We start from the raw sequence: 17,950 nt of genomic DNA, 5'->3' as shown, positions 1-17,950 counted from the left end.
AAACAGATTGAACAGCTGTTAGTTTAACAATAGGAGTTGCTTCAGGGGAGCTGGACATATTCAAAGGGCAGTTTAACCTTATCTGTTATTATCTAAATCTTTGAAAAAAAAGAAAGAAGAACAAAATATGGCAAAACATTAACAAATATTCGTTTGGTGAGATAAAAGAGTCTTTGTTATATTATTTTCTAGTATCTGTCTGTGTCATATATCTTCATATCTATCTTTGTTCCTCTGTCTCTATAGATACACACACATATATACATAGTTATATATATATATGTTTTATTTTATGAAATATATATTTGTTTCCACAATATACAAGTGAAATTTAAAATGTAAATTTAAACAGACCAGGTAAGAACCATTTTTATAAGCTGAACCCAGACTAGATGTATTAGCTGTTTTTACACAACTATGTCTAAAATAATTCTCAGATTTTATAGCACTTAGCACAAAAAGCAATGCTAAATATTATCTATAAGAGCGTCTCAAAAAACAGTATAAAACCATATCCCTACATAAGCTACTATTTATGTCATTTTTACCCCAAACTCCTTCACAATGTAGAAAAGCATGTGTGCATGTTAAATATTTGGCTGTGACCATGTTGAGCTGACATAAACCTTCAGATGTAAGGAGATAACCCAGGAAAAACAGTAAAGCGTGACTATCAAATACAAGGACATAATCTTTGTAAAGATGTCCTTTGCCTTCAATACTTAGTTGAGTCTTTGGGTGGAAGCAGCTAACATTTTTCCAACCAGTGGGTAGGCTCTTCAGTTTAGGGAAATCCCCCTTTCCTGGCTGCTCACAGTTCCAGGAAGATTCAGATTGGTCAGAATGGATGTGTGTTTCTGATGCCAGTCTACCAGTGACCAGGGACCACTCAGGAACATCATGGATCACTGAGCTGTCCCTCTGTCCCCAAGTACTTTCAGAAAGGCCCCCTTTACATCCTTGTTCCTGAGGCTATAGATGATGGGGTTGAGGAAGGCAGAGACAACGTTGTAGAACAGGGCCAGCTTCTTGTCCCGCTCTGGGTCATACCAGGAGCCGGGTCTCATGTACATGATCATGGCCGGCCCGTAGAACATGGTGACCACTGTGATGTGGGAAGCACATGTGGAGAAGCACTTGAGCCTCCCCTGGGATGAGCGGATTCTTAAGATGGAGACAAAGATGCGGACATAGGAGGCCAAGATGAGGGAGAGAGGGACCAAGAGCAGGATGAAACCCAAGATGAAGTCCAACCTGTCGTTGAAGGAGGTGTCTGCACAGGCCAACTTCAGGACAGCAGGAACCTCACAGAAGAAGTGGTTGATCTTGTAGGGGCCACAGTAGGTCAGGCGCATGGTGAAGACAGTGTAGATGAGAGCCCCAGTGACGCTGATGGACCAACAGGCCATGACCATCTTGATACAGATGAGACGGCTCATGAGTAGGGAATAGTGAAGAGGGAAGCAAATGGCCACATACCTATCATAGGCCATAACGGCATAGAGGACACACTCTGCAATACCCAGGACCAAGAAGATGAACATCTGGGCTACACAAGCACCCCAGGAAATGGTCCTCCAGGGACATGCCATGTTAACTAACATCTGGGGCACGGTGGTGGTGACGTAGCTCATGTCCACCAAAGACAGGATGCTGAGAAAGAAGTACATAGGTGTATGGAGGCGCGAGTCTAGGTAGATCAGGGTGACGATGAGTCCATTGCCCAGAAGGGTGATGAGGTAGAGGAGGAGGAAGAAGATGAACAGGGCCATTCTGACCTGTGGCTCACTGGAGAAGCCAAGGAGCATGAATTCAGACACTGAGCTGTGGTTTTCCTTGCCAAGGCTCTGCATGGTGATCTGCCTGCCAGAGAGAGATGCGTGCTTCCCCGTTCTTTTCTTGGCCTTGGGGGAGGGAGGACAGGGTGGACAGAAACTGAGCCACATGAGACACCACAACCAGTAGCTCACATGAATTTTGTCAAACCTTCATGGAGTTGGATAGAAAGGGAAAGAAAGCTAAGGCAACTGTGGCATTGGAAAATAAGTCAGAAGACCTGCATGTATACCCGTGATAGAACACAGGATGCCTGAGAACCCACGGGACCTTCTCAGGCAACCACCCCCATCCATCTTTGCAGCAGAAAAATCAGTTAACCCAGGGCCACTGCTGCCTCCACCGAATCCCAATCTGAACTCAACCTCTGCTGAGAATTAAAACTCGAACCTGAAAGTCTGAGTGTGGGTATTTGAGGTACTATCAACCTAGAGCCGGAGGAATGAAAACCCCAACTCACAGGAGCTGAACTGTTAGAGGAGAAGACAGGAGGAGATATTGACTCTAGGTTATAGTCAAATATACTTAGAGTACATTAATTTATTGTCAGACATGGTGACACATGCCTGTAATCCAACACTTGAGAGGCTAAAACAGAAGAATTGCAGGCTCAAGGCCAGTCTCAGCAACTTAGTGAGGCCTTCAGTGCTTAGGGAGACTCTGTATTAAGACAAAAATAAAATAGGCCTGGGAGTATATCTCAGAGGTAGAATGCCCCTGGGTTCAATCCTCAGGACTGAAAAAGAGTATATTCATTTAAAAATTGTAATAATTTGAATATTGATTAACTAGGCAGTAGTTGGCCCCTCTCAATACGTTTTTAAAAATTAGGCAAATTAACTCTAGACATTACTCTGGGTATGTTTCCAAACTTAAGTGTTTTAGAAAGTATAAGAAATCTGCTGGGCCTGGTGGCACACGCTTGTAATCGCCACGCTTGGGAGGCGGAGACAGGAGGATCGCGCAGGTTCGAAGCCAGCTGCGCTGGCTTAAGAGACCCTGTTTCAAAAAAAAAAAAAAATAGGTTTGGGAGTGTAGCCCGGATATAGAAGGGCTTCCAGGAACCCCAGTACCACACACACAAAAAAGTATAAGAAATGCATTTAGCTGAGTGTGGTGGTGCACACTTGTAATCCCAGTACTTGGGAGGCTGAAACAGGTGGATCACAGGTTTGAAGCCAGCTTCGACAACCTAGTGAGACCCTCTGAAACTTTCTGAGACCCTGTTTCCAAATTTAAAAAAAAAAAAAATCGGGCTGGGGGTTTAACTCAGAGGTACAATGCCTCTAGGTTCAATCCCAGTGCCAAACACACACAAAATGCATTTATGTTGATAATTGAAGTCATTGTATCTTGATCTTGGCAATATTTTACTTGCCTAATAAAATTAGTTTAAACTTTGAAACTCCAGACATGCTAGGAAACAGAGGGGAGAGATATCACAGCCCTGAGTACCCGAGACTGAGACCCCGGTCTCCGGCTTGCTGCTCTCAGTTCCCGAGACCTGTCTGGACCTCATTTCTTATAATCAGATATATGGGGGGTTTCTGTTGAATCCCCACAATGCTCACCATGTGTTTAATTCAGCTTTTCCTGAGTGTATCAAGGTTGTCACTTACCCAGCTGTGTGACCCTAGGCACGTCCCTTCACCTCCGTTGGCCTCTGTCTCCCCATCTGTTAAAGAGGTGAAACGTGGCATAGGTTTATAGCAAGATAAACAGGAGATACTGTATGTCAAGACATTTTGCAAAATATAAAATATGAGGCAAATAAAAAGGGTTAGGATAGCATTCAGCTACTTAGTGAGGCCCTTTGCAACTCAGTGAGACCCTGTTTCAAAATAAAAAATAAAAAATAGAGCTGGGGGTGTAGCTTGGAGGTAGAATGCCCCTGGGTTCCATCCCCAGTACCGTAAAAGGGGGGGGGGGGTAGGATAAATTAAATAAGTTTGGAAATGAGAAGAGCAGGGGTTGGGGAGTGGCTACTGCTGCCTTTGCCCCTGAATTGATGTGTGATCTTGAATAACCTCATAGCCCCTTCTGAGCACCACAGACTCATTTTTTTTTTAATGGGGTTGTTGGACTTTTACCCCAAAAGGCCCTTCCAGCTCTGGTGTTCTTTGATGCTAGGCACACCAGGCTGGAGACCTGTGACCACATCAGAGCCTGGGGCAGCCTGGGGAGGGCTCAGCAAAGCAGTCAGCTCTGCAGGACTGTGTGGGTGGGAGATTTGTTTCAGGGGTTGGAGACTGGAGCCCAGAGCCACAGAGCACACAGCACATAGACTGGAGCAGGCATGCCTGAGTCTAGCAGCCCCTTTGTTAGCTTCAAAAATCACGAAACTTGCAGGGGGTGGTGGCACATGCTTGTAATCCCCGTGCTTGGGAGGAGGGACAGGAGGATCGCGCTGGTTGGAAGCCAGCCGCGCTGGCTTAAGAGACTCTGTTTCCAAATAAAAAATATAAAAATAGGTTTTGGAGTATAGCCTGGAGGTAGAAGGGTTTCCAGGAACCCCAGTACCACACACACAAAAAAAATCACGAAACTTCTCAGGGTCTATAGAATGGGTGTAATATCTCCTTCACAGTGAAGACTTGAAATATACCTGGTTTATAGAAAGTGTTCAACACATGTAAATAAAAGGAAGCTGGGTGGAAGGAGAGGTAGAGAGAGAAGAGAGGTATGGTAGCATTCTCAAATGTCTTTGATTCTAGAAGAAGGGGCTGAACATGTGATGGCGAGGATTGATGGACCACAAGATGAGGATGAAAATCTGCCAGAAGGAACAGGTGTCAGGCTGACAGGCAAATGGAGACGGGGTTAGATATGTGTGCCAAATTGTAAGCAGCACCAGTAATAGAGTGGGGAAGAAGCCTTTTCCAGGTAAGAACTGTTTTGTGAAAATAATGGGAGACGAAGCACAGCTCAACCTTGGACACTGAGAGTGGGAAGTTTCAAGGATGAAGGTGCAGATGGCCAGCCGTGACCTAAAACTGAGGGCAGAGATGGGGAGGGGCCCGCTCCTCCTTCCGAACCACACCTGGACCCTGGTATTTTTGGAGCCCCCTTTGGCCTCCTTGCCCATACACGTGTGACTCCAAGAGAGTCCCCTCCTCTTGGAGCCACAGCTCTTCCAAGCTGGTTGGCCTCCTGAGCATCTGAGCTGTACACTCACCACGCTTTGCCCTGCTCCTCTCTCCTTCCTCAGAGCCACTGAGCCACTGACCTTCAAGGCCCACCTGAGATGACTCTCTCTCTCTCTCTCTCTCTCTCTCTCTCTCTCTCTCTCTCTCTCTCTCTCTCCTTCCTTCCCTCCCTCCTTCCTTCTTTTCTTTCCTTCCCTCCTTCCTTCCTTTATTATATTAAGGAATAAATTCAGGGACATTCTACCTCCGAGTTACATTCCAGCCTATTTATTTATTTACTTGTTTGTTTGGTACTGAAGATTGAATCCAGGGGCATTCTACCTCTGGGATACACCTCCTTCCCCTTTTGTTTTTTATTTTGAAGCAGGGTCTCAGTAAGGCTGACCTCAAATGGAATCCTTCCTGTTTCAGCCTCCCAAATCTTAGAATTACAGGCATTGCCGTGTCTTCCTCCCTCTTGCCTGACCAGTCCACCCTTGCTTGTTTTACGTGTGTCTTGTCTTCTGAGCTAGGCTGTAGGCAGAAGCTGTGTGTCTTTCAGAGCTCTCTACGGTACCCAACACAAGGGCTTAGCAAAACCTTAGGTTTATGATTTTGACAGTCACTTGGGGAAACACAGATAAGGGGACCCAGCCAGCTGATAGTAGGCACCTGCAGAGAGCCTTTGGAGCCCTGTTCCAGCACCAGAGAACTAGTGTTCTCTGCTTTAAGACCAGCTTCTGCCCTGCCTTCCACCAAACTAATAGGTGTCAGGACCAGGACTGAAACCTGGGTTTCTGTCTGCATAGCCTGCCTGGCCCTTAACCACAGTGCCCTATTACCCAGAAAGCCCAGGTAAGAGAAGTTATGCCAAGCTCTCTTACTAGGAAAGCTCCCTGCTCATAGCCACCCTCCCTCCCCCACTTACTAATGTCCCCTGCTCCTTCCCAGCCACTGTGCTTTTGGTGAAGAAGGGAGAGGATGCAGGAGCCTAGGACACACAGGACACACTCTGGGTGCGGGATGGGTGGGTGCTCCTGGGAGAGACCTGCACAGTCCTGGAAATGGCCACATAAGAGCACTGGAGATACACTCCCATCCAGGATCTTGTCCCTCCTCCCTAGTGAGAGGGCATCTCTCTCCAGGCTTACGGATACCCAGAGCGGAAAACTCCCCAGCCCCTCCATCAGCCATACCTGCTCATTTTTCTGCAGCAGCCTGTTCTCTCAGCTCTGTGCTGCAGTAGAAAGCAGTCTCCAGCACACTGGCTCTACCAGGAAGATCCACGCTGCTTATTAAGCATGCTGGACTAGGAGCAGCCCTGGAGGGAGGGGTTTCCAGCCAGGAGACCCAGGGGTCCTCTTTGTATTAGAATGGGGTTGGAGAATAGATTTCTGGCCCATGAAAAAGCTCTGGGGATTTCTTGTCCATGCTAGCAAATGCAGCACAGAGCCCCTGGGCCCAGTGAACGACACAGCTAGTGCGTAGAATGCCCCTAAGGCATTTCAGGCTTAGCTCATGAGCTGGTAAGCTGGGCCTTCTTTGGAAGTTTCCATTTGGGGACTGAAATTTCTTCCCACTGAGACTTGAAAGAAGGGAGGGGTCTTCTGGCTGCCCCACCACATCCCAGTTTGACATGGGGATAGTACTGATAAGACCTGCTTCATTTCCTTCTGAAGAACTTTGTGTGTGTGTCTTTTCTGTCCTCAGACATCTTATCCAAGTCCACACACCTAACAAAGGTAAAATTAAGGGTTGAATATAGATAATATAAATGGTACTAATAATTCTATGAGTGTTCTCTTAATGACCATTTATTGAAGACCTATCATTATCCTCAAAAAAGCCCACAAACTTTGTGCTAGAAATACTGCTAAACTTTAATATCTTTCTTTCTTTCTTTCTTTCTTTCTTTCTTTCTTTCTTTCTATCTATCTTTCTTTCTTTCTTTCTTTTTTGGTACTGGTGATTGAATCTAGGGGCATTCTACCTCTGAGTTACACCCCCAGCCAGATTTTTTTTTTTTTGAAACAGAGTTTCATTAAGTTGCTGAGTCTGGCCTTGAACCTGTGATCCTCCTGGCTCAGTCTTCTAAGTACTGGGATTACAGGCATGTGCCACCACTCTGGGTTTAATACCTATTTTTTTTTTTTCAGTACTGGGGATGGAGGCCAGGGGCATTCTACCTCTGAGCTACACCCCATCTCTATTTTTTATTCTTTATTTTGAAACCAGGTCTCACTGAGTTGCAAAGGGCCTCACTAAGTAGCTGAGGCTGTCCACGAACCGTGATCCTCTGGTCTCAGGCTCCCAAATGCTGGGATTACAAGCATGCCACCACACCTGGCTTTAATATCTATTATTGAACTTCTCTTATTAGGCATACTGGGAAGTATTCATAAAATAATTAGTCTTCACAGCAAGGTCAGTAAACCATTTGATAGGTCACGGGGCTCAGAGTTTAAGAATTGAGTGTTTTCTTTGTCCCACACAGCAAATAAATTGTATAGCCCAAATCTGGACTGAGACCTGTCAAATTCCAAATTATTCAACTGCAGCATTTCTGTGGTGGAGGCGCAGCGCCAGCCTCCAGTGTGTGCAGTCAAGCTGTAGAATGTCTCTCAGGCCGAGGGTAGGAGCCAGGTGGTCAGAGAACCAGGGCCATTGTGTTGCATCCTTCCGACCCCATGTGAGACTACCCTCCCTGACTCGTGCTCTCTCCTGGGATTCCAAGAGCAAATGGCAGCAAGTCGGCTTGGCCGCATCAGCCACAACAGGAGAGGGGCTGTTGGAAAGGTTCATCCCTGTGGATGAGAGGTACGGACCAACTGTCACAGACGGTCCATCCAGCACGGTGGAACTCAAATCCTTTTCAAAAATTTATTTTTAAAAATTAATGAATTAATTTTAGGCAGGGCATGGTGGCGCACACTTGTAATCCCCACGCTTAGGAGGCAGAGACAGGAGGATCACGCAGGTTCAAAGCCAGCCTTGCTGGCTTAAGAGAGCCTGTTTCAAAAAAAAAAAAAAAACGGTCTGGGAGTGTAGCCCAGAAGTAGCAGAAGTAGAAGGGTTTCATCCGCAGTACCACAAAAAAAAAAATTAATGAATTAACTTTAACTGACAAAGTTGTAGGTATTTATTGTATGCAATATATTTTGAAATATGCATATGTTATGGAATACATGATGACAAAGTTGAACTAATTAATATATGCATTACACTACATACTTAATTTTTTTGTAGGAATAATACTAAAAATTACTCTCCGCGATCTTCAAGTATATGATACATTATTATCAACTCTAGTCGCTGTGTTGTACGATTGATCTCTGAACCGATTCCTCCTGTCCCACTAAAACTATAAATCCCTTGCCCAACACCCACCTATTTCCTCACCCCATTCCTTGGTAACCACCTTTATACTCTCTACTTTTGTGAATTTGACTTTTTTAGATACCAACATATAAGGGAGGTTATGGGGTATTTACCTTTCTGTACTTGGCATATTTTACTTAACGCATTGTCCTTGTTCATTCATTTTGTTAAAAATGATGGAATTTCCTCTTTTTTTATACTGGGGATTGAACTCAGAGGCATTCTACCCCCAAGCTACACCCCAGCCTAATTTTATTTCTTATTTAGAAATGGGGGTCTCACTAGGTTGCTGAGTCTCACTAAGTTGGCCTCCCAACTCTGTCTCCTCAACCCAGGAGACTTCTAGGCTTCCCATGTCCTCCATCCCCATAGAACAAACTACTAACTCTTTCTCAGAAGTAACCTGGAGAAATTGTAGGGCCCAGTTCATTGGTTTTCTCCCTTTCATCTTTTATGAATTCCTAACACTTGCTGTCTGACACCCAATATCTTGGAGGATATTATCTCATATATTTTGTCCTGGTTTTTAGTTATTACTGGTAGAAGGATCATTTTGGTTCCTGTTACTTCATCCTGGTTGGGAACCAATTCTGACACTGGTTTCTTTGTATTTTATAACTCCAACTCAAATAAATAAGGTTTTATATAGAAAATCTTGCTATATTGCAGCAATATTCAATTTAGTATCATTTTTAATAGAAAAAATGAGATTAAAACTACATCTTTGCTAATAGGTGAACAAATATTCAAAAATGATGGTTATTAAGAACATGTAAGTAAGCCGGGCGTGGTGGCGCACGCTTGTAATCCCTGCGCTTGGGAGGTGGAGACAGGAGGATCGCGCAGGTTCGAAGCCAGCCGTGCTGGCGTAAGAGACACTGTTTCAAAAATATAAAATAGGTCTGGGAGTGTAGCCCGGAGGAAGAAGGGCTTCCAGGAACCCCAGTACCACCACAAAAAAAAAAAAAGAACATGTAAGTAGATGGTAAATAGCTTATTTAATATTACATCTCAAAAAGGACAGAATACTTAATTCATTAAAATTTGCCTGTAAAAATAGACAGAAACCCCAACTAACAGTGGTTTAGGTGCGCACATATTATTTTTTTCATATAGCAAGAAGTCTTGAACAAGCAGCTACTTGTATTATTTCACACTGAATAATGCTAATGATAAAACCACTGTGATACTTTGGGACTTATCCTCATGGACTCAGAAAGGCTGGTCCAACTCCAGATGTTACATCTCCATTCATGATGAAAGAAAGAGGGCTTACAGGATGGGGTTGTGTCACAGTTAATCTATCCCTTTTCTTAGAAAAAAAAGTATTTTCACAAACACTCCTTAGCAAAATTTCCCATAAATCTTTCAGGTAAGACCAGATTCCATATTTGCCCTTGCTAGAAGGGATTCTAGAAAAGGGGGAAACAGAGTTGTCCTTTGGGCTTGGACTGTTCACGTTGGATTGACTGCCCTATACAACTGTTGTCAGCAAGAACATAATTCTATCAGGAAAGAATAAGTTAATGGATAGTCAAGCAACTAGTATCTGTCACACAAAAAATTGATTGTAAAATGTGATATCAATCAAGTGAGAAAAATGCACTATTATTTAGTTATAGAAAAAAAATCAGACAAAGACATCAAGAATTTATAATAGAAACTTTCTTTGTTGTATGGAACAAAAGGGACATGTTTCCTTTTTACCTTTCTGTGTTTACTGATTTTATTTTATTTTATTTATTTATTTATTTATTGCAGGTCTGCGGATGGAACCCAGGGGCATTCGACCTCCGAGCTAACCCCCTGCCCTATTTTTTTATTCTTTATTTTGAAACAGGTTCTCACTAAGTAGCTAAGGCTGTCTGCGAACTGCAATCCTCTGGTCTCAGTCTCCCAAATGCTGGGATTACAAGCGTGCACCACCATGCCCAGCTTACTGATTTTCTTGATGAACATGGATTACTTTTGTGAATCAGGAATAGGAAAGGATCTATCAGGGGTTATCCTGGGCATAAAGGAATTCCCAGTGAAATCCATTATGCTTACTGATTTTCTTGATGAACATGGATTACTTTTGTGACTCAGGAACAGGAAAGAATTTGGCAGGGGTTATCCTGGGTATAAAGGAATTCCCAGTGAAATCCATTATCTCTGAATTGGAAATCCAGAATCTCTATTTCCTCCTTGGCATCTACCACCTGCAGCTGATGGGAAGACCTCAGGAGCACCTCAGGATTCCTGGAAAGACCGGGTTCTAACTTGGGGCAGTCATTCTACATGTGACCCAGGAATCAGAAATGCTCAAGGTAGACTCTATCTTTAGACCAGGTTAGGGAGTCCCCCCAAACAGCGCAGGGGGGGCACTTTAAACTCAGTCAGACCTAGATAGGATCTCAGCTGACCTCAAACAGCTGCTTGACCTTGGATAAGTCACTTTACTTTTCTCATCTTCAGTGTTCTTTACCTATGTAGTAGAAATAATGTGCTGAAGAATTATTGGAAAATTAAATGAAAATACTCTGGGGAGTACCTGGCACATAGGAAATATTCAGTAAGTACTGGTTATTTTTTTCTCTTTTCCTTCTGGGTCCCCTTGAAATCATGGGTTTGTCAAAAGTCCCAGAATAACTCATTGCCATAGAAATTGTTGCTTTCTAGAGTCCATGGATCAACCATCTCCCACTCCTGGACACTCCTATATGTGACTAAGAGTCCTCATGGCTTCTTGTCCCAGGTCTGGCTCATACCAGATCATGACACTGGGGTGAGTAGTGGGTTAGAACACGGTCTATGTGGCGACACAAAACTCCTCATAATCCCAGCTCTACATAGGTCACTTAATGTTCCAGGTTTTTCTTTCTGTGTCTAGGAAATGGAGATATTAATACTGCAAGGACTGGGATATATCAAATGTCTGGCCCATGAGGACTATTCAAAACGTTGCAAGTATGATTATAATATAAAAAACACAGCTCCAACTTATAGAGGAAACAGGAGTTCTGGGAAGCTATGGGACTTGTCCTGGTTACCATGCCCATGTCTGTGTGATTAAAGATCCCTGGCCCCTGTGCTACAAATTGCCTCTCCAGAGGTTGTTCTTGGGAGGCCTTCACTGCTCAGCGGAAGGGCGGGGTGATCCCTGCGGCTGTCAGTACAAGGGTCTACTGGGGCTGCTGCCTGGAATTTGAAATTTTAGGTGAAAACAAAGATCTATCTTGGGAATTATGGACAGCATCAAAAACAGGAGGACTTATCAAGGAGAGAGGAGACCCAGACTGTGCCACACACCCTCCTAAAGAAGGTAAGGGCAAAGATGAGGGTATGATAATGCAGACTGGGAATTCTGGAGGAGAGAGTGGGTTGCTTTATAGGACTCATCATTGATGTCAGAAGGACGGGTCCATGCCCTTAGTTTCATATAAGAAGGAATTCCGTGAATGGTAAAGCCGCAACCACCTAAGCTGCCTTGAGAAAGAACAACCATCTTGTCTCTATGGGTATGCAATACCCTATCAGGGCCTGGATATTCAAGATGTCCTCCAGCCCCAAAGTTTAGTGAATCTCTGAAGCTGTCCAGAACAGATATTTGGGGTGCTATTGTGGGCTCGGGTAGGTGATGACAACCCAGGGCAGATGAGAGCAAGACACAGAGTTACTGTCTCTAGACACCGTCCTAGCCCCAGCCACCTCACACCGGACCCAACCCAGATCCAGAGGCTCTGTGGAGGGCTGGGACTGCCTTCCTCAGCTGGGGGCTGGCAGCACCAGGGTTGGGCGCTGGGGCTGCATCTTACCCACTCAGCCATTGGCAACAGGCCTCTTGGGGTCATCCCTTATCTGGGGTCAGGATCAAGGCTCCTCTCAGCCTGTGGATTCTGTCTTCCAGTTTCCAGTCCATGGAGGCTCTTTCCAACCCCCCATGTTTCTCCATTTTTCCTCATCTGTCCCTCCCTGCGTTGCTGCTCACTGACCTGCCCAGCCTGGGTCTCTGGCCTGTACCCTGGTCCATCCTTGCTTCCCTCAGGAGAGGCTCTCACTCGCCCTTGTAAGATTCTCCTGATGGCGCCAGGCTCTCAGTCTGTCTGTCCCCAGTACTTCACACTTGGGGGATCCCCCTGCCAGCCCTGTGCCAGCCCTCTGTGGACTCCCTTGGCTGCCTGGACATGGTAGGAGAGGAGACATGCATGGGGAAGGGCAGCTTCGGCCATCCCACTTGACCACTGGCCTCCCGTCAAGATGCCTCTTCCCCTCATGCAGCTGACTGGGAAGAAGGAGACCATGGCATGAAGGGCAGGAGGTGGACATGGGCACAAGGCTCGGGGAGGGCAGCATTACTTCATCTAAAGTCATGGCCCTGGGCAAGGGGCAACACCTCTTTCCTCATCTGTAAAATGGGCAAAGGAATAATGCCTTCCTCACAGGGCCCCCTCCTACTGTTTGCAGACTGCTGGCACAGATGTTTGCTGTGGCAGGTGTGGTTCTGGTTGGAAGGTGCCCATGTTCACTGTTAAATCATTCAACTGGGTAATAACCCCAGTTATAGGAATAAAGTAAAATAATGAATGTCAATAAAGTACATGTTACAGCACCTGGCACATAGGAAGCTGCTATCATTAGAATTATTATTATATATTGGTTGGAATGAGAGTTGTGAGAAATGAGAAAAAGATTTAGTACCAACTATCCCAACCCTGCACCCATGGACTCGTGGTCTGGTTTCTTCTGAGAAACTGGTAACCTGTAACATGGGTGCTGTTTTATCTGAACTTCTGAAGAAGGGAGAGAAAATTTGCTTTCTCATTTCTTCTGCCTGCCCATCCTCTACCAGTATACTAAGGAAATTAAAGCTTTGCACAGTGTAGCTGAGCTGCTCAGTGGGGATGTGTCCAACCTGCAGGATTTCCAAGTTAGCTTGGACTTGCCTTGAGCTGGGACAGAGACCATGGAGCTGACCAGCTGACAGCCAGGAGGTATGGGTAGTCTTGACTTCCCCAAACTCCCCTTGTGTCCAGGGATGGCTGTTCTACTGAAAATCAGTCTGCATGTCTTCTCCATGGTGGTGGCTTCCAGAGCTGCTCTGAGGGTATCTAGGCCAGCTCTTAGAGCTGCCTAGGATCTCTTTAAAGGATGGAGCCCACCAGCCTGGGGACCAAAACCGTGTGTGGCATTAAGTAGTGAAGCCAGACTGTTGGTCTAGCTCTCTTAGATAATCTAACTCTGTTAGATGTTTCCAGATAGACAAAGGATCAATGAAGGAGTATCATGGTGAGATTTTTGTTTAAGAAAGAGCACTCTAGCCGGGCGTGGTGGCGCACGCTTGTAATCCCCGCGCTCGGGAGGCGGAGACAGGAGGATCGCGCAGGTTCAAAGCCAGCCACGCGCGCTGGCTTAGGAGACCCTGTTTCCAAATTTTAAAAAAAAGTAAAAATAGGTCTGGGAGTGTAGCCCGGAGGTAGAAGGGCTTCCAGGAACCCCAGTACCACCCAAAAAAAAAAAAGAGCACTCTGAAGGCTGGCGCAGAGAGTGGGCAGGGCAGGGCAGGAGTCCAGTGGGAGGACCGAGGTGAGAGCAGGCAAGAGACAGGTGCTAGGTTCTGCACTGCACGTTGGCAGTGGGGCTGGAGAAGGACAGATGGCCAAAGGAGGCATTCTGGAGGTGGCAGCAGTGGAACCTGAGGACAAATAGAATGTGGGATGGGAGGAGCGGAGGGACAGATTCTGAGGGGTCTGATTGGGATTGTCTCACAGATGCCTACAGATGCGTGTGTAGTTATTTATATTTATGCATACGTATAAATAAATCTCAACACAAAATTCTTTGCCCTCTCAATTTGCCTTTCCACCCTAAGAATCCAGGACAATAAGCACTGCTGTAAACCGAGGGCTCAGATTAGTTTGGTTCTGGGTAGCTGTGGTTTTACTGCCTATGGGAAACCCCATTCCTGTGGAAGAATGAGTGAGATTCTGTTTCTCCCTACATTTCCTCTCTGAGCCTCAGTTTCCCCATCTGTGAGGTGGAGATAATATTCCCCACCCTATTACTTCTCACAGAGTCATCATGAGGCTTAAAGAAAAATGAACGTCAAGGCACAAAGTTCAGGACCATCATGATAGATAACAGTGTTCCTCCTTGTTCTTCCTCACATGGGTTTCTGCTTCCAATGTCTTAGAGCCAGGCAGATTTTTCCCTAAGTACTTTGCACACCCTCAGTGGAGTCCAAGAAGGGAAGGGACCCTGGGACTTGGGGAGCCTGAGTTACTAGCCCAAAGTCCTGGCTGTGGAACAGTATTTGTGAGCTCACTTTGCTGGTTAATAGACAGCAAACACAAAAGACAGCAGGCTGTCCTCACAGTTTAACCATATTAAACATTCCACAACATCAGACCTGCAAAGAAAATCCTACTCATTGGTGCTGTGTGAAAAATGAAAAGTGAGAAATGGCAGTGTGTTTTCCCACTCTCAGCTCCAAAGTAGAATATTCTGACCTCGCTGGGCTGCTTCTTCATAGGAAGATTATGCTTGCAAAGAGGATAGTTTGGTTTTTATTTTACAGCGGAAACTAAAGAAACAGCCCAAGTCACATAGCAGTAAAGTCAGAGCCGAGACTGAAACAGAATCAACTGTCGCTAACATGCCCGTGGCACCTAACCATGTGGTTTCTTTCCTTTTAAGTCCACTTGGAGCTGGGTGTGGTGGAACACACTTGAATCCCAGACTGAAAAAGGAAGTTAGTGGGTTTAGGGCCAGGCTCAGCAACAAAGCAAGACCATCAGCAACCAAGCAAGACCTTGTTTCAAAATAAAAAATGTAAAAGGCTAGGGATATGGCTCTGAGAATGCACCTGGGTTCCAACTCTAGTACTGGAAAAAATAAAAAATGAAAGGACACTTGGCTCAAACAGTATTATCCTATGTGCAGTGAGGAGCTAAGGCCAAGCTAGGGAGACCATGTGAGTAAAAAGGACTTAACAAAGATGTCTTGTAGCTACTCGGCAGGTATTGGATAGGGTCTCTGAAGGTCCTGGCAAGGTGCTTAGCACATAAGAGGTTCAAAATGTATGCAATTCTGTTGGCCAAAGTCAAGGAACCATCTTAAATTTTGAAGGTAGAAATAAGGTTCTTATGAAGACTTAAAGTGCACAGAAGAACAAGCAGATTGGAGAACAAGCAGTTGGGGCCACATCAATTGGTGCCAGGAGGAGGAGCGACTCTGACAGCATCAAGGTGACCCCATTCGCCAAGGACAAACAGCACGAGTGACCTCTCTTCAGAAAGGTATCCTCTCAGTTTTCCATGAAGAAATGGAGGCTCAGGGGTTAATCTCTGACAGAGCTAAGTAAGAGTCAGTAAGAAGCTAAAATAGTGAATGAGACTCAGGCTTTTGTAGGGAGAAGACACAGAGGACAGACATGTGGGGAAATGAGAGCTGGAATCCAGGAGGACAGAGTGACTTCTCAGGGTGTTTGCTTGCGTACCTTAGAACTGAGTCCCAGTCTTGCATACACAGAACTGTTCGGAAATGCAGGCAACATTTACTGAGTAGCTGCCATATGTTGACCCTCTATGTGATTATTTTTCTTGTCAAATCATTATGCAATTCTGCAAACAAGAGTAGACAAGTGGACATTTATTCTTCTTTTGTACTCGTGGAAACAGTCTCAAAGGGTTGAGGAAAGGGAAAAGTACTTGCTCGAGGTCACACACTTGATGAATTATGTGGCCAGGTTGAGAGCTCAGTCTTTTAATATACTGTGGCTTAAAATGGGGGTGAGTGGATAGTTACCTGTGGGCAGACTTAGGGTAAAATTATAGAGAAAAAATAATTTTGCGTGTATGGTAATGGGAATTGAACCAGAGGCATTTACCTCTGAGATGCACCCCCAGCCCTATTTTATTTTGAAATAGGATCTCACTAAGTTATTTAGGGTCTTGCTAAGTTGCTGAGGCTGGCCTTGGACCTGTGATCCTTCACTCTCAGCCTCCCATGTGCCAGGATTACAGGTGTGCGCTACCACACCCAGCTAATTATTGTATTTTAAAAGGCCAAGTAGGTTCTCTTTCTGTCTCAAATACCTGGTTGCATGAAGGAAATTTAAATGCCTAGGGGAATTGGAAGCCAACTTGTACAATGTTGTTGGGAGGACCACTAGGGGAAGAGCCAGTACTAGATGTAGAGTTCTCTTCTTAATAGATTTCCTGGGAGCAGAGACAGAGGACAAACGCAGGCGCAGTAGGCTGCCTCATTGAGGGAGTATCATGGTGTTTCATTAGAATTAGACCCTGGCCACAAACTAACCCCATCAGTAACCCCAGCTCTCGTGCGTAGATAACTAGTTCCCTGTCTGATTCATGACTTTCTTTTTCATTTAGAGTTAAAGTGCAATGCAAGAGTCCAACCAATCCTTTGTAACTGAGTTTGTCCTTCTGGGCTTCTCCCTGAGCCCCAGGGCCACACCTCTGCTCTTCTCCGTCTTTCTGATCATCTACCTGTTGATTATTCTGGGCAACAGCTTGATCAGCATCCTCATCTGCTTGGACTCATGCCTCCACACTCCTATGTATTTCTTTATTGGCGTCCTTTCCATGTTGGACCTGGGCTATACCACTACTACTGTGCCCCAGATGTTGGCACACCTGGCCAACTGGAAGAAGACCATCTCCTTTTCCAGATGTGTGGCCCAAATGTTCGTTTTCTTGGTGTTAGGTGTCACTGAGTCCTGGCTCTTTGCCATCATGTCTATAGACAGGTATGTGGCCATCTGCCATCCACTCAGGTACAAGGTCATTATGAGTCCGTGGCTATGTGGAATGATGGTCACTTTCTGTGGCCTCTGGGGTGTCACCTCTGCTCTTGTCTACACCATCTTTGCCATGCGTCTGCCCTACTGTGGCCCCAACAAGATCAACCACTTCTTTTGTGAAGTCCCTGCAGTCTTAAAGCTGGCTTGTGCGGACACTTCAGCCAATGACCGAGTAGACTTCATTCTCGGTTTTAATGTCATACTGGTCCCGCTGTCTCTTATCCTTGTCATTTATATCAACATCTTCATTGCCATCTTGAAGATCCGTTCAGCACAGGGGCGGCTGAAGGCCTTCTCCACCTGTGCCTCTCACATCACTGTGGTCACCATGTTCTGTGTGCCAGCCATGGTCATGTACATGAAGCCTGGCTCTAAGTCTTCCCCAGAGGAGGACAAGAAGCTGGCCCTGTTCTACAACGTCATCTCTGCTTTCCTCAACCCCATTATATACAGTCTCCGTAACAAAGATGTGAAGAGGGCTTTCCTCAAGGTGACAGGTTGGGGCAGGGCTCCAGAATGAGTCCCTAGAAGGACAGAGAAACAAACCTCAGAATGGATGGCCATTGCCTCAACTCAGCAGCACTGGTGTACACTCCCCCTTGACTCGTAATCTCAACTCTGCATAGGGCTTTGGCTAATGGAACAGGATACTATGCAATGTCTTCCAGGCACATTGGTTCCCTTTAGTTCTGGAGTCCTGGTGTTTAACAAAAGAGGAATGTCTAAGCCATTAAAATCTTCTCAAATCCAAAGAGTTGAGAGCAAGTTAGCCTTCGATGCATCCCATACGTCTCTCTCTTAAGAATAC

General features: G+C 45.4%; 2 protein-coding genes across 2 annotated transcripts in view; one reads left to right on the top strand and one right to left on the bottom strand.

The window, feature by feature from the left end:
- Positions 1–17,662, top strand: part of LOC308261161 (olfactory receptor 2A12-like) — a gene marked incomplete at both ends in the record, with an annotated part of 40,445 nt that extends 22,783 nt beyond the window's left edge. The window contains one exon of the mRNA XM_080692884.1: positions 17,011–17,662. Coding sequence (XP_080549010.1) covers positions 17,011–17,662 — 652 coding nt within the window. The remainder of the gene's footprint in view (positions 1–17,010) is intronic.
- LOC308259619 (olfactory receptor 2A12-like) lies at positions 906–1,853 on the bottom strand (the record flags this gene model as incomplete). Its single annotated transcript, XM_080690750.1, has 1 exon — positions 906–1,853. One exon carries the CDS (start codon positions 1,851–1,853, stop codon positions 906–908), a length of 948 nt encoding a protein of 315 aa, XP_080546876.1.
- Positions 17,663–17,950: the final 288 nt, after the last annotated feature.

This window comes from Muscardinus avellanarius, assembly GCF_963383645.1.
Source record: "Muscardinus avellanarius genome assembly, chromosome: 3".
Lineage (NCBI taxonomy): Eukaryota > Metazoa > Chordata > Mammalia > Rodentia > Gliridae > Muscardinus > Muscardinus avellanarius.
The sequence above is the reverse complement of the archived record's forward strand: the minus strand, read 5'-3'. Positions and strand labels throughout refer to the sequence as shown.